The sequence below is a fragment of the Pristis pectinata genome, chromosome 26, assembly GCF_009764475.1.
Source record: "Pristis pectinata isolate sPriPec2 chromosome 26, sPriPec2.1.pri, whole genome shotgun sequence".
Taxonomy (NCBI): domain Eukaryota; kingdom Metazoa; phylum Chordata; class Chondrichthyes; order Rhinopristiformes; family Pristidae; genus Pristis; species Pristis pectinata.
In genome coordinates this window covers 26,214,406-26,230,790 of record NC_067430.1, presented here as the reverse complement: position 1 = coordinate 26,230,790, position 16,385 = coordinate 26,214,406, and the positions used below count along the sequence as shown (strand labels likewise).

General features: G+C 38.1%; 1 protein-coding gene across 2 annotated transcripts in view; it reads left to right on the top strand.

Annotated features, from left to right (window-relative positions):
• Positions 1-16,385, top strand: part of tmem201 (transmembrane protein 201) — a 144,900-nt gene that overhangs the window by 21,530 nt on the left and 106,985 nt on the right. For both annotated transcript variants that reach the window (XM_052039419.1, XM_052039420.1), the window contains exons 4-5: positions 9,363-9,539; positions 12,807-13,186. In XM_052039419.1, the coding sequence (XP_051895379.1) occupies positions 9,363-9,539; positions 12,807-13,186 (557 nt within the window). The remainder of the gene's footprint in view (positions 1-9,362; positions 9,540-12,806; positions 13,187-16,385) is intronic.

The window sequence follows — 16,385 nt, the reverse complement described above, 5'->3', positions numbered from 1 at the left end:
CTAGTTATTGGTACCAATTTCTGTTTGGTCCACCACATAGCCCTACGCTTCTAGATGTGTGCAACTTTAATATACCATCCAACTCCTATTTTGTCCTATTCTAACATAGCTCGACTCAATTTAGTCACTTTTTTTTACACATGAGTGAAGACAAGGATTTTTTTTTGAAACCTCTCATTCTGTGAGAACTTGTCAGATTCTTGTCAGAACCCAGCAGTTCTGACAATGCTTTTAAAAATAGTCTTTTTCATTTTTTTTAACCTCCTGTGCAGCTACTTTATGACTGAGAATTTGGGTAATCTGCCAATCAGCTCTGAAGCTCATAGTTAGGCAATGCACAAAAGTGATTGTAATCCTTCCAAGGGAAGTGAGAGTTCTTGGTACTGTGTCCCTAAATGCAACAGGGCAGAATGGATCAGTAAGGAAATAAGAAAATGCTAGAAATATTCAGCAAATCGGGTGACATCTGTGGTGAGAGAAACAGTAAATAATTATTATTTAGAGTGAAAAGTTATTGATCTGAAATATTAACTGGTTTTCTCACCATGGATGCTACCTGACTGCTGACCATTTCTCACTTTTTTATTTCTGATTCTAGCTTGTGCAGTATTTGGCTTTGGAGTGGATCAGAAGTGTTGCCTATTTTTGAGGAAAACAATCTTGTTGCAACTAATCATTTTTAAATTCATCACACTGAAGCTGATCAGGTTGTGGCTCTGCGGCAAATCACTTACAGTGGCTCACTACTCAGGGAAGTAAACATTTGGAAATTCTCTTGTGTAAACTAATTTTAAATTGGCTATTGTGCCTCTCAAAGGTATTAGTTAAGGATTGCTTAGTTTTTGAATAATCCCTTTTATAGTAATCAAAACTAAAGATGCTGGAAATCAAATAAAAATAGAATATACTGTGTCATTCTCATGATTTCTGCTTGTAATCCATTCTGTAGTATTGGAGCTAGATGCAGCTTTGCAATACCCGTCAATTAGTAACTCTGTTACATTCTGTGTGTGACTTAATGTTACTGTTAGCATTGATTGCAAAGAAAGATCTTCACTCAAATCTATTGCCTCATTGGTCAATTCAAGTGCTGTATTAATAGAACATAGAATATTATAGCACAGTACAGGCCCTTTGGCCCACAATGTTGTGCTGACATTTTATCCTGCTCTAAGATCTATCTAACCCTTCCCTCCCACATAGCCCTCCATTTCTCTATCATTCATATGGCTATCCAAGAGTCTCTTAAATGTCCCTAATGTATCTGCCCCCCACAACCTCTGCCAGTAGTGCGTTCCATGCACCCACCACTCTGTTTAAAAAAAATTACTTACCCCTGACATCCCCCTTGTATCTTCCTCCAATTACATTAAAATTATGCCCCCTCATGTTAGCCATTGTCGCCCTGGAAAAGTTTCTGACTGTCCACTCGATCTATGTCTCTTATCATCTTGTACAACCTCTATCAAGTCACCTTTCATCCTCCTCCTCTCCAAGAGAAAAGCCCTAGCTCACTCAACCTATCCTCAATTAAGATTGTATTCCAAAATACTTGAGCTGTTTTTTTTAGAACAGTGATCTGGAAATACTCTGCAAGACTCAACATTTATGGGGGGGAGAGAGAGAGGCAGTCAGTGCGTCAGGTACTTTTGATGAAAGGTCATCCATGTGAAAAGTTGATCCTGTTTCAATATTTCATTTTCCAGCATGTGTAATATTTTTGTTTTGGATTATTGTTTAAGCTGCTTGTTTCTTTGTCATTTTGCTGTAATGTATATGTTCAGTGAACTCAGACCAAGGTGGATAATGTTAAACGTACCAAGCTGGAATACTTTTTATCCTTTGCAGTTGATTTAATTCAAGAGACTTGTATGAGCATCTGAGTACCCATATTCATACAAACTAGTCTCTGTGAATGTGCCAAACTGATGGAACAAGTCAGAGTCATGTAGGCAAAGTAATGGACGTCTGGCAGCATTTCTGGAACAGATCTACATAAAGAAGATATCACTGAGTAGAGAAAAACAATAACATGGAGGGAAAAGTCCGCTATTGGAGGATTGATCGAAATGTGGTCCGGATGTTATAGACCAGATAGCTCGAGGGTGTTCTCTGGAATATTTCATTTACGTGACACCGTCAAATGGGAGTTTGCTATTTTGTTGGAATTCAGCATTTGGCTGTAATGTTTGTGCTCCTGGAATGGACTGGTTGGCAGTCGGCCAGGCATTTTGCTACTTGTTATTATATAAAAGTCAGATAATATCAGACAACTCTATAGCTATCTTTTCAGATTCCTGGGTGATGAAGATTTTGAAGAATGGCATGTGGGGCCACTGTTAATTTTTCTATCTTTAAGTGAATGTTGTCCCATTCTGAATTACTTAAATTCCATAAATTAGTTGTTGAAACAGAAATTGCAGAAGTAGGATGAATTAAAATATTTTCATAATATCTCTACTCCTTTTCCTCTCAGTTAACATCTGTGCATTGCCTGAAAGGAAGGTGGTTGAATATTTAAAAACTTTCCTTTTGAAATTGAATAAATATTTGAAGGGGGATTTATGTTGACAAGTTCAAGAGATTGTTAGATAAGCATATGGAGGAATTTAAGTTAGAGGGATATGTGGGAGGAAGGGGTCAGGTAGTCTTAGGTGTGGTTTGAAGGGCGGCACAACATGGTGAGCCGAAGGGCCTGTATTGTGCCTTATTGTTCTATGGTTCAGGGAAGGAGTGAATGAGTGGGGCTATTGAATAAGAGGTGGCACAGGCATGATGGGCTATTTAGCCATCTGTGATGTACCGTGATTGGTTACTTGTAACCTTCTGAAGGGGAATCATTTTCCTGCTTTATTGATGTGTTCTGTCCATTTCCAGCAGTAAATCAACTGTTATATTGGTGCTATTGTGGGCACCCATGTATGTATCCACCACTCCCTTGGGCATTTCAGTGACTATAAAATAATTGAGAATTTAGGGCAGTAACCTTGAGCTGGTTTTGATTAAAGCAGTCAGCAAAATACAGGAGCACAGCAGATACGATAGAGGCATTTAAAGGGCTCTTAGTTAGGCACATTAATATGCAGGGAATAGAGGGGTATGGACCCATCTGTAGGCAGAAGGGATTAGGCATCGTTAGTTTAATTAGTTTGACACAACATTGTGGGCCGAAAGGCCTGTTCCTGTGATGTATTGTTCTGAGTCGTGGGACCAATCATGGCCATGCTTGACAATTTCCCCACCAGTTCTACAGATTTTTCTCAAATATGTGGCCAGTTTTTTAAAAGCTCCAAGAAAATCTGATTCCACCAGCCTAACCTCTGGAATTTATATAGTACCTTTTCATTGTCCCCAGGATCTCCTGAAGTCTCCATATGCAATGACATTCTCTTGTCAGAGTTATAATGTAGGAAGCATGATATCTATTATGCACAAAGCAGGCCCCAGTAATGTGATACTCACTAGTGTTTTAGTGATATTGGTGAGGGATAGATATTGGTGAAGAACTTCCACGGAAACCTTGGTACACCTGCAATTGAGAAAGTGAGGCCTTGGTTTAAACATCTTACTGGCAATGGGTAATAGATATGGTCTTTATCTATGTGTACTGTAGTGTGATATGTGTGTAATGTTTCCCTGATCTCTGAAGTAGTGCTTGCACCCATGACATTCTGACTCCCTTATCTTTACTCGTGCATACCTTCCCACACTGCATCATTGGACAAAGCAGGCTGGAGAATCGTGCATCAGTGGTTGGCTCTTTCCACAGCTAAGATGGTTCTCCAGCCTGCCTTCTGTTGGGTGACACTGTGAGTAATGATGAGGCGTGTGATTTGATCAGGCTCTGATGTCTTTGCCTGGTTCAGAGTCTGTTGTTATTCTTTAACTAGGCTATGTAAGACTGATCAGTTGGTTTAGGCCTTGGAAAAACCCTACACCAGTCCCTTCAGCAAAATAGTATGATGGAAATTGTCTCTAGCCCAAGCCAAATTCTTGACTGTTGAAAGTGTTTGTGAAATGCTTAAACTATCTTTACATTAAACAAGTTGCTTTACTTACACTCCTGATGTGTATGATTTGTTTGTTAATATTGGAGGTTGAACTTGTGTTGTGAATATTTTAAAAGTAAGCAATGGATCACGCATCTAGAATGTTTTTAAGAAGTGGTCCAAAAAGCCTTGGGGAGCTAAGCATGACTGACTGCTGAAAGATTTCTTTTGGTGGCATTGCTTCAGAAAGCTCCTGGAACCATGTGGTGTTTAACAGTATTTTGACAGCAGTAGTTAAGATGAAGTCATTTCAGAGGCAGTAAATAAAATGTTTGGCTTCTGAAGCCCAGATGGATAATTTTGAGTCTTCAAAATTGAGACAAACTATGGTTATGCAAAGACTTCCAAGTACCGGGTTAAGTGGCTATAAGCCAAATATTTTTTGGCCTTTGTCACTGAGATGGATTTTTTTTTGAAGAGACTATGTGTCTCCACAGGTATGGTGTAATAAGATCTTACCAAGGATACAATGCAAGATAAAAGCTCATAACTTTCTGTCAAATAACAATGTGGTTTTAGACGTTGCCGGCTCTTGCTTTATATTTCCAAAGTGGCTCATCGTGTTTCTCAACGCTGCTGTGGGGAGAGATTTTGGTGGTGGATGGGAGAATAAGGAAGTATTGTGCAATTATTTACTTGTGTGCAATTTCTTTTCTTCAATCTTTTTATTAGTTTTCAAATTAATACAGATTGATATATAACATCAATATTTATACATGTAATACAAAGAGATTAGGATAACAATCATAGCATATACAATCATAAAGAACAATAAAATATAAAAAAAATCTGTAGGTTCAACGATCTCTTAGTAAATGAATATAATATAAAAGAAAGGAAAAAAAAAGATTTATTATATAAATTTAAAGAAAACCCCAAATCAATAAAAAAAATTATAAACAATATAAACTAAACAAAAAAAAACTTTTCAAAAGAAAAACAACAAAAAGAAAGGGGGAAAAAAAACTGGGCTAAAATTTCTCAGTAGAAACAGAGCAATATTATGTCGTCAAGTCCGTTCCTCCAAGTTGGAAAGTTATTGAAAGGGGATCTACATCATGTGAAAATATTGAATAAATGGACTCCAAATATCTTCAAATTTAAGCAAAGGATCAACAGTACCACTCCTAATTTTTTCCAAGTTTAAACATGATATAGTTTGAGAAAACCATTGAAAAGTAGTAGGGGGTATTGGATCCTTCCATTTAAGCAAAATGGATCATTTGGCCATTAATGTAACAAAAGCAATCATACAGTTAGCAGAAGGAGATAAATGGCCAGACTCTATCCTTGGTAATCCAAAAATTGCAGTGATAGGGTGAGGTTGTAAATCAATCTTCAATACGTTTGAAATAATGTTAAAAATGTCTTTCCAATATTTTTCCAGAAGAGGACAGGACCAAAACATATGTGTCAAAGAAGCCACATTCGATTCAAATCTATCACATATAGGATTTATATGGTTATAAAAATGAGCTAACTTATCTTTGGACATATGGGTCCTGTGGACTACCTTAAATTGTATCAACGAGTGTCTGGCACACATTGAAGATGTATTGACTAAATGAAGAATTTTCTTCCAAGTCTCTATAGGTATAGATGTCTGGAGTTCACTTTCCCATTCATTCTTAATTTTGTCTGATGATTCTAGACGTATTTTCATAATTAAATCATAAATTATCGTTATCAAGCCCTTCTGATAAGGATTAAGACCTAAAATTTTTTCCGTAGTTTCAATTTGTAAGGTGTCAGAAAAGAGGGTATAATAGTTTTTAAAAAATTTCTAATCTGCAAATATCGAAAAAAGTGTGATCTAGGCAAATTATATTTATTAGACAATTGTTCAAAAGATGAAAAACAGTTATCAATGAATAGATCCCGAAAACATACTATTCCCTTCCTTTTCCATATGGAAAAAGCTGAGTCAACTCTAGATGGATGAAAGAAAAAATTAGATTGAATGAGACTTGACAAATTTATTCAATCCAAAAAAATTTACGAAATTGAAACCATATTCGTATTGTATGTTTAACAATTGGGTTAGTCATATGTTTACTTAACTTGGTAAGTGCAAAAGGAAGTGAAGCACCTAAAATAGAAACTAATGAAAAGTCAAGAACTGATTGGTGCTCAAGGCATACCCATTTGGGGCATTGAATTACATCAGAATCTTGTATCCAAAAAATTAAATATCTAATATTAATTGCCCAATAGTATAATCTAAAGTTAGGTAAGGCCAAACCACCATCCTCCTTTAATTTTTCTAAATATTTCTTACTTAACCTTGGGTTTTTATTCTGCCAAATATATGAAAGAATTTTAGAATCAATAGTGTCAAAAAAAGATTTCGGGACAAAAGTTGGAATCGCTTGAAATAAATATAAAAATTTTGGTAAAATATTCATCTTAATCGCATTAACTCAGCCTACCAATGATAAAGACAGTGGAGACCACTTAGTAAATAATTGTTTAACATGGTCAATTAAAGCCAATAGATTAGCTTTAAATAAGTCCTTATGTTTCTTGGTAATGTTAACACCTAAATACATAAAATAGTCAGTTACCAATCTAAAAGGTAATTGGCTATAAATTGGGGTTTGCATATTCAATGGAAAAAGTTCTCTCTTATTAAGATTTAATCTATAGCCAGAAAAAACACTAAACTGATCTAGTAGTGATAGTACTGCGGGGATAGATTCATCCGGATTAGAAATATAAAGTAACAGGTCATCGGCGTAGAGAGATATCTTATGAATCATCTGTCTGCGAGTAATGTCACATACATTTGAAGAATCCTGAAGTGCAATAGCCAAGGGTTCTAAAGCAATATCAGATAATAAAGGACTTAACGGGCAACCTTGTCTAGTACCTCGAAAAAGCCTACTTGTGTCCAAACTGCTCTTCATAATTTAGAGTTCTTGGAAATCCAAATGGAAAAATCCAGGACCTGGTTATGAGGGCAGCAGAGGAATGATGGAGCCTGGCATCCAGATTCTATGATGATCAGTCTGTGTTCCCAAAGAAACAGAATGTGCAGCTTGTTAGTTTATGACTTTGTCAAATACTACGCAATTATGCCCCTATAAAGTCTGATTAGTTTTATTACACTAGTGGTGCTTAAATACAAATTGATGATTTGAAGAACTTTATTCACTTTTAGGGAGATGGGCATTGTGACATCACTAAATGCTCTTGAGGTAGTGATGAGCTGGTGCTTTGAACCACTGCAGTCCTTCTGGTGCAGGTACTCCCAGAGTGTTGTTGGATAGGAAGTTGCAAGATTTAGACTCAGCGATGATGAATGCACGCTGATGTGTATTGACAAGTCAGGATGGTGTGCTACATGGAGGGGTGCATGCAGTGGATATTCCTACGTATCCAAAGCCCTTGTCTGTTTTGGTGGGAGTGGACATGGGTTTTGGATGTGCTGTTGGAGTAACTCAAGTCAATAACTTCATTACACATTGTAAATGTTACGGACTGTGTGGGTGGTGGAATGAATGAGCACATTGGGTAGCAGATGAAGTACCAGTCAACCTGCCTGGAGGATTGGAGCTTCTCTCATCCAGGCAAGTGGAGGACATACTCAGCCTCGAACTTGTTTTGTAGCCAGTGTTAATATGGCTGGTCCAGTTGCATTTCTGGTCACTGGTGGCCCTCAGGAGGTTATGGAACTTATTCAATGGTATTACCATTACCATAAAGGGGAGGGATGGAGACACGAGTCTGCAGATGATGGAATCTGGAGCATAAAATGACTGCTGGTGGACTTGAGATTGCAGATGATTGAAACTGGTGTTTAGATTCTATTTTGATGAAGATGGTCATTGCCTTGCACTCCTGTGGTGCGAACGCGACATCCCACTTATTGACCTGTGCCTGAATATTGTCTAGGGATGGCTGCAGGCACGCACTGCTTGTTTTATGAGGAGTTACAATTGGAATTGAACATTGTACAATCATCAGTGAACATTCCCACTTCTGACCTAATGATGGAAGAAAGGTCATTGAAGCAGCTGAAGAAGGTTGGGCTTAGGACAGTGCCTCGAGGAACTCCTGCAGTAATATCCTGGGGTTGGGATGATTGATCTCCAACCACAACAGCTTCCTTTATGTAAAGTATTATTTCAAGTGGTGTATTTTCCACGATGCACACTTCCTTCAGCTTCACCAGGGCTCCTTGATGCCACACAGTTAATTGTTACCGTGATATCAAAGGCAGTCACTTGCTTCCTCCCTGTGGAATTCAGCTGTTTCTGGTCCGTAGTGACTCCAAAGATACTGATGAGATCTTGGTGATGGTAATACCATTAAAATCAAGGGTAGCTTTTTAGACTATTTCTTGAGATGGTGCTTGCAAATGATTAAGTAGTAACAACACTTTTAACATCATTGTTAGTAAATTAGCCATGAGGCCTTGAAAGACACAATGGAAACAAATAATTTCCATTTACCTGAGAGAAAAGTTTAGTAAATTAGCCATGAGGCCTTGAAAGACGCAATGGAAACAAATAATTTCCATTTACCTGAGAGAAAAGTAGTAACTGGTTATCCAGCTTTATTTTAAATCTGATCCCTGAACAAATCTAATCAATGAATTCCATACTGTGATGTTCCTACCCAACTTTTAGTATCTTGCAATTATACTAAAAATTTTTTTTGCCTTTCTTCCCTTCACATGACATGCTTATTGTATTTGCAACTTACCATTTAGGTGTTCATTCTTTAGGACTGAATCTTGTGCGAGTTGTCATTAGTTTACTAAATCAAGAAAAGCCAGCATCAGACCTTTTCCTCACCATTCACCTCTAAAATGCAGCGGTGACTGACATGCATGGCTTTTTCCTTTCAATGCTCTTCCAGTTGGGGGACCAGTACAGCTGTAATTTAGGCAATAAAGTTTTGGATTTTTCAGATCTTGTGCTGAAAGATCTGGCTTGGGTATAAGGTGCTCATTTCAGAATTTCTCTGCAACTGAATGAAAACAAGACTTGAATAGCCTGAAATCCCAATCATTTAGGTGATCACTTTGTAACAAGAGACCCAGATTAGAGGGGCAGTGTTACTGAATTTCTAAGGATTACTTGAAAGTAGAGTTAATGTTGCTGTAAGTACAGAGATCAATAAATTCTATGAACATGGCATTGTACTGAACTAGTCTCTCAGAAAATAAGTTGCTTATACCATATAATCTAATCTTCAGTCAAATACTTTAAATATAATGAATAAGTTTATATTGAGGGAGAAGAACTTGCACGTACAGAGGTAAAACAGATGAGCCCAGAGAAAATGTAATCTTTTTTGTGTCCTTAGGATAAATATGAAGAAGAAATAGAGGTGTATAAACACCATCTTGAACAGACTTACAAGCTGTGCCGTCCCTGTCAGGCAGCGGTGGAATATTATATTAAACACCAAGACCGGCAGATTCGGGCAATTCTCTTTGACCATCAGCTTCGTCGTCGAGAGACGGACAAAACCTTTGTGCAGGTAAGGGCTGGATGTGAAGTTACGGTTAGAATTTATTCATCTTTTTAAAATTTTCCTGAAGTGGAGCTCTTTGCATCAAAGTAGAAAACGTGGTTTTGTGTGGGGGGTGGGAGGAGGGAGGAGTGAATTCAACTCATTTTTTTGTGTAATCTATTGCTGTTTCTTTCTATAGTACAACAAAAACAGTGTAAAGACTTGCATTTATGTAGTGCTTTCACATTCCTTTCAGTATATCTCAATGCTTGGAGTGTAGCAGTGTAGGGAAACATGGAAACCACTTTCAGCACAGTAAACTCTCACAGAATGACATGAAAATACCCATGTAATCTGTTATTTGGGAATTCTGATTAAGGGATGAATATTAGGGCACTGGAACTTATTGGCTCTTTCAGAATTTTTGCGCCATCTGAGAGAACAAACAGGGTTCGCATTTAATACCATTTCAGTACTGTACATGAAGTATCAGTCTAGACTTTTGGGCTAAAGTCCATGTTTTGGGACTTAAATCCACCTCCTTTTGACTTGGATGATAGTGCTGTCGAGCCTGATTCACTTAAGTTTGATTTTTGGAAATTTATCTTTTTTTGCTATTTTGACCAGAATGGAACGTGGAACTTTAACAATTCCCCTTGTCCCCTGCTGTTAATTTTCGGGCACCACTTTTTTATGTGCTCTTTCGATTCATTCAATATTAATGATGACTGATTTGGCTTTTTTTTAGTGCTTGCTTGAGGTACAGTTTTGATAGTATAGTAGTGGGACCTTGTTATCCCATTTAGACATAGATTCTGATGTGTTTTTGCCTCTGATCCTGGAAAGGGTGTGATTGAAACTTTTTTTCAATAGATCCAGCTAATGTGGTTAACTGGCACATTAAGGCAAGTTCCAAATTTGAACCAGAAGATTTCTTTACTGCAGTGTTGTTTTTGCAGCTGATGTAACTGAAATAATTGGGAACATTTTCCTTCCAAGGCTACTTATTTAACAGTCTGCAGTAATTATGTAGTGTAATTTTGCTGCAGGAGTGTTTTTCACAACTAAATCTGATCCTTTGTTAGAAGGTGTTTAAGCCAGTTAGTGTGCTGCAAGTCTTATGAACAACGTTGAGGTTATGACAAGATGGTCTATCTGTTGATTGAGGGCTAAATATTAGCTAGAACACCAGGAAGGATTCCCTTTGCTTCATTATAGCGTCATGGAAGCTTGTGCACTTTCTCTCATCTAACTGGAAACAGTAGGTGGGGCCTCAGTTTAATGTCTCAGCTAAGTGATAACACCTCTGACAAGACAACACCTTGTAGGTAATACATAAAGTGTCAGTATATCAGCAATGATTTTTATACCTATGTCTTTGGAGTGGAACTCACAACCTTTAGACTTAAAGGTGGCAGCAACCTAGCCGTAGCTGACTAGCCAGGAAACAATTATTCCATTGAATAAGTTATGTTATGAGAATTACTGTTAAGTTTGCAATAGGTGTATACTACATCCTGTAAGTAAAAGATTTTAGATTCCTTTTGTACAGTTTTTCTCGTTGTTTCGGTTCTGATTGTAGGGGAATTGGATCTGCCTAAGCTCGTCCATTGGAATTCCTATTAAACCAGGTCCATATCAGCAAATCCAACAATGTTGTATGTCCATTTGTGGAAATCTCTAGAATCCAGCCTACATTGAGGAGAATTTTGCATTTGGACTTTGAATCATTTGAAGCTTACTGTAATGAAAAAAGATTTAGAAAAAGCATTAACTGCTTTGCACGATGAACAGAATTAAATATAAATTCTTATTGAAATGGCTGTTCTGTAAATTAGATGGTTTCTTGGGTAATGTAAATGATCAAAAGGCACTATTTTGATGAGAGTAGGTTAGTTATGCCTAGATCAATGTGCATTCGCACTGCAGCTGTAGCATCATCTTTCTTCAAATTGATGCTACCATGAAAGTCAATTTTGCCCGAAACCAAGTTGGGGCCTGAATTAAATTGGATTTTGTGTATTTGTCACCTAAATGTCAAGTATAAGTACTAAGCACTGATTCAACTTGTGGTAATGTATTACAAATTCTAGTTATTCTGTGAAATAGTTCCAAGCTTCATTATTTTCTAATAGCAATGCTCCAATTAACGCTCTTGCATGAATTCACCAACCAGGAGAAAAAGTAACTTAGTTATACCCACATGTCTGTAGTTTTGAAAACATCTGATTAGATGTCCTTTTGACCCACTTTACTTCATTAAGTGTGGTCCTGGTGATTTAAATATCTCATAACCATATTCTCTTACCTTTCCTGACTTATCTTTCCTGTTGTTCTAGTCAACTTGTGTTGTACCTCCTTGATCCTAGTTATGTTTGTGTTCATGCTGGGTGAGGCATTGCTGGTAAATTGGCCTGGAATTTGTATCCCATTCAGCCAGAAGCTTGCAAAAGTTTGTTGCAATGCTTTCATAAAAATTGCCTTTCATAACCACAGTCACACACGGGCCAGATTGGGTAAGGATAGCAGAATCCTTCTCTGAAAGGTATAAGTGAATCAGATAGTTTTTGTAATAATCCAGTGATTTCATGGTCACCTGCATTGAGATTAGTGTTTTGTTTAATACAGTTGTAGTGTATTTCAAATTGCCACGTAGAGGAAAGCACAGCATCCAGAAACCCCATAAATAGTGAGAGAAACAACTGGATAATCTATTTAATTTTTGGGGAATGTGAACGTCACTATGAGCAATGCTGGTATTGTCCATCCCAAAGTTCACTGAACTGAGGAGGCAGTTAAAAGTCAACCATATTGATAAGGTCAAGAGTCACATTTAGGCAGGATGTCAAATTTCGAAGGTGTCAGTAACCAAGTCTTGGGAGTGGTGTTTGAGCCAGTGACCTGTTGACTTGAAGACAAAATTATTATCACTGAGCCATGGCTGATGCTGTGTAAATTTAAAATCAGTGGAGGTTCCAATTACTTTTATAAAATGTAAAACATTCTTAATAGTGGGAATTTTAAACACAGACCTTTGCAGATGTGGCAAGGATCTGTGCTAATCTTGTCGAGGGCCAAATGTGAAAGCATGGTGGAAACAAATTCTGTTTCAGAAGAGAACATGTAAATACCAGAGCCGTGGGGAAGGACAGGTAGCAGATAGACTTTTTCTTCTTCCCCAAGGAGCTGGCATAACGTAATGGGCAAATGGTGTCTTTTCTGCCATTTAAATGTGAATGTAGAGAATCTGGCTAAAATTATACGTTCAATGCATTTACTCTTTTTATTTTGCAGAGTTCCCATTATTCCAGCCTTTCTACTCCATTCAGAGTATTATTCCTTCGATTTGTGGCCTTTGTCTGTTGCGCTGTATTGGTTGCCATGGCAGTTTATGGATCAGGTGGTCCACATGGAATCCAAAAGACCACCACTGAAATGCCTGCGCCTGATCTGCTACTGCGTCCGTCCAACGATATCAACGAAACCATTCCTCCATCAGAGCACATTGCTGTCCTGAATGCCACTGCCTGGCAAGAGCTGCTGGAGATGGTGCCAGAGGAAATGGTGATCAACCTGCAAGCTGTCTGGGTCTATGGGAAGAACCACCAAATGGCTGTTGTTGCCACTGGCGTCCTCACTTGCTTATTGGCTGTACTTCTGGCCGGACGTATAAGGCGAGTCACATTCCTTTGTCACTCATTTGATGAGTATCTCAGTCAAGGCGGACACTTATAGTCTTGAACTGAGTGGCTTGCTAAACTATTGCAGAGTCAACTGTAAAATCGGGTGATTTTCTAGGAATATCTGAATTGTGGGTGTAGTTCATAGATATATGGGCAGGTTTTCCCAAACTGAGTTGTAACATCAGCTGGGACCACATTCAGCCCACTACATTGCCTTGGAGAAAAGATCCTGAACTGGCCTGCCTGATGTCAGGCATGGTCCAGGACAGCAGGAGGGCTGACCTTCATGTTGTAATCCTGGGCACCTACTGCTGTTGCTCAAACATTGAGGGAGCTCCTGTGAAAGTGTGTGTGGTTTTGTGGGTAGGGGGAGAGACAAAGGAAGAAGGAACAATGGGTGGGAGTAATTGGGCTCTGACCTCTCCCACGGACCCTTCCACCGTCACCATTAAGTTGAACCATAGTTTAATGTTCTCAAATCCAACTGACTCTTGGGGTCTTTAATTAGTCATAATTTCTCATTTTATTGGCCTGAATGCCAAGTTTCACTTGCTAGCGAATGTTGTCACAATATTGGATGATGGAAAATATCACTTTGTGAACCTCAGTCTTAATATCACCCAGATTTTTTAAGCAGTGGTTGTTGTGCAGCTTTGAGCTGGTAACTTGAGCTGTTTCTTTCTAAATGGGGAAAGTGGTATCCAACTCAGATGAGAAAAGTTAACAAAGTCCAAGAATGTTTTGCATATTCCCAGATTCCTGTGCCCCATGGTAGTATTAACTTGCACAATGAAAGATGTGTAGACAAGGTACCAGGAGCTGTTGTTGCCCATACAATTGTACCATGGCAAGAGTCACAGAGGGACCAATTTGTTGTCTTTGTTCAATCCAAATATTTCTGGATGCACAGTGGTATTTATGGCTGCCACTTGTGCACACATTTAATCCTGAGGATCAGAGATAAATTTCTCCCTAGGGGTTTGATAACACCTTCCTGGTTAAAATTACTTGGCATTGGTGCAATGTAGAAAACAAATTGTAGCACCATATGCATTCAGAAAGGAAAAATATTCTAACATTGCTGTACATAGCGGTTCTTTCTGCTGATTTACAAAAATGCTGCTTTAGAACTGGCAGGAGTTGACCTGCATTACTTTTTACGCAGTTCACTTGTGTTCTTTTGTGTGACATTAAGTACCATCTTCTAAATCTTACAAGTATTTAGTGTTATTGCTGAATGTGAAGATTCACTCTAACCCATCTGGGCATTTGTAGCTTTTAATTAAATACTGCATTGTTTGCACACTGTATTCACAATGGCATTTAGTCCAAGACATTAGTTTGTGATGTTAGTTTGCTCTGAAGCAGTAGTATCCAGATTGGTTCATTCAGTTTGATTTACGCTTCTTATTTAAGATCATATTTAATAGGAGTTAATTTGTTGTAATGAAACAATGCAGGAATAGGTACAAGTGTTGCCAGCAGTTAGCCCACTTCATTACTGCCTTTACCTTTGGTTCAGCATCCTAGGGAGCTTTTTAAATATTTGTGACCTTTTGGGTCTCCTCGCATTCAGTTCAGTTATCAGATGAAGAAGTAAGTCTAATTTGAAATTGTGACATCCTTTAGAAGCTGTAGAACGAAGCTAAAAATTACAACCAAGGGATTCAGACCTGGAATGATGCAAAGCAACAATATTATTTCCTGGCTTCATGATTGAAATTACCCTGCACTGTTGTTGAATAAATTGCAAATTAAAACACAATCATAATGCGTTTCTGGATTCAACTCCGTCATAGTCTTTTAATCCAATAGGCATTCTTTTGGCATTGATCAAAAATGAATTGCTCAGAATTGTGCACTCTTTTTCCCCCAAGGGAGATGGAGTTTAAAAAATGTCCATGCAGATAAAGCATCATTATCTGCCTTGAGTCTTTGAAACAGCCATTCAATTAATCCCATTCCTCTTTCTGCATGGTTCTGGAAATTTCCCAAATACGTATCTAATTCCCTTTGGGGACAATTACGATTGAATATGCTTTCATTATTACCTTTTCAGTAGTGTGTTTTGGATCTTTGTAACTCAATGAGTTTTTAAACAAAAATGGTAAGTTATTAGAACCTATTTCACATCAGCGCCATTCTTTTACAACTGATTTTTATATTAACCCTCTAACATTGTGAGGTGAGAAGATGTGTGTTTGCAAAATCTGTATCATGATTTTGCTAAAGCCTGTTAGAGTTGAGGATACCAGCCAACAAGGTAACTATATCCTAAACTCCCTTGGGCTACAACAAACTGCCCATTTGATCAACCTGCAGGTGTTTTGAGCTGTGCCCCACTTGACGAGGCAAATCCGGTTTAGACAAAGAATGGATAAGAACACATGGTTACCTGAGGAGCACATTTACACAGAGATTATTTGGAAAAACTATAAATCATGAAATGGGGGTTGGAGAGTGGTGATGAGTGCCGTGGGGGAGGGAGGAGGCAGTATGTTAAATAGTTTGTACCTTATGATGTGGTATTGAACACCTGAACAAGTTTGTGTACAATGAATTTTATTCTGTCCCCTGCCATGAGCAGCAGGATTCCTACAGATGTTTTACTCACACTTGAGATCTTGTCATTTCTGAAAAGATTTAGATTCTGCTCATCACTATTTTTCTTTTTTGAGGTGGTGGTGACCTTTAACTACTACACTCAATATGACATAGATTAGAATTCTAGTCCCACTCAGACTAAAATAGTAGCTTGCTGGTAACTGGAGAATATCTACGTAGCAGCAAGGTATTGAAATCCAGTGCACTATTGTTTATAGATGCTACCTTTTGCTGCCATGTTTCACATCACAGCTGTTAGCCAAAGAGCAATGGCAGTTCAGCTCCCATCTGAGGAAAAATCAGTAACCGAGTGAAGTCTTGCAAATCTTGGTTCCTAAATTGACACTCAGTTGGCAGAAGTCGAGTGTGGGAAATAGAGCACTTACCTGTCCAGCACACTTGATTTGACTGCAGAGAATCTAGTCTCTTAGACCATACATTCATAATTCTGCTGTAATGCACTTGCAGCATTAAATAGTGCAAAGCATCATTATCTGCCTTGAGTCTTTGAAACAGCCATTCGATTAATCCCATTCCTCTTTCTGCATGGTTCTGGAAATTTCTCAAATACGTATCTAATTCCCTT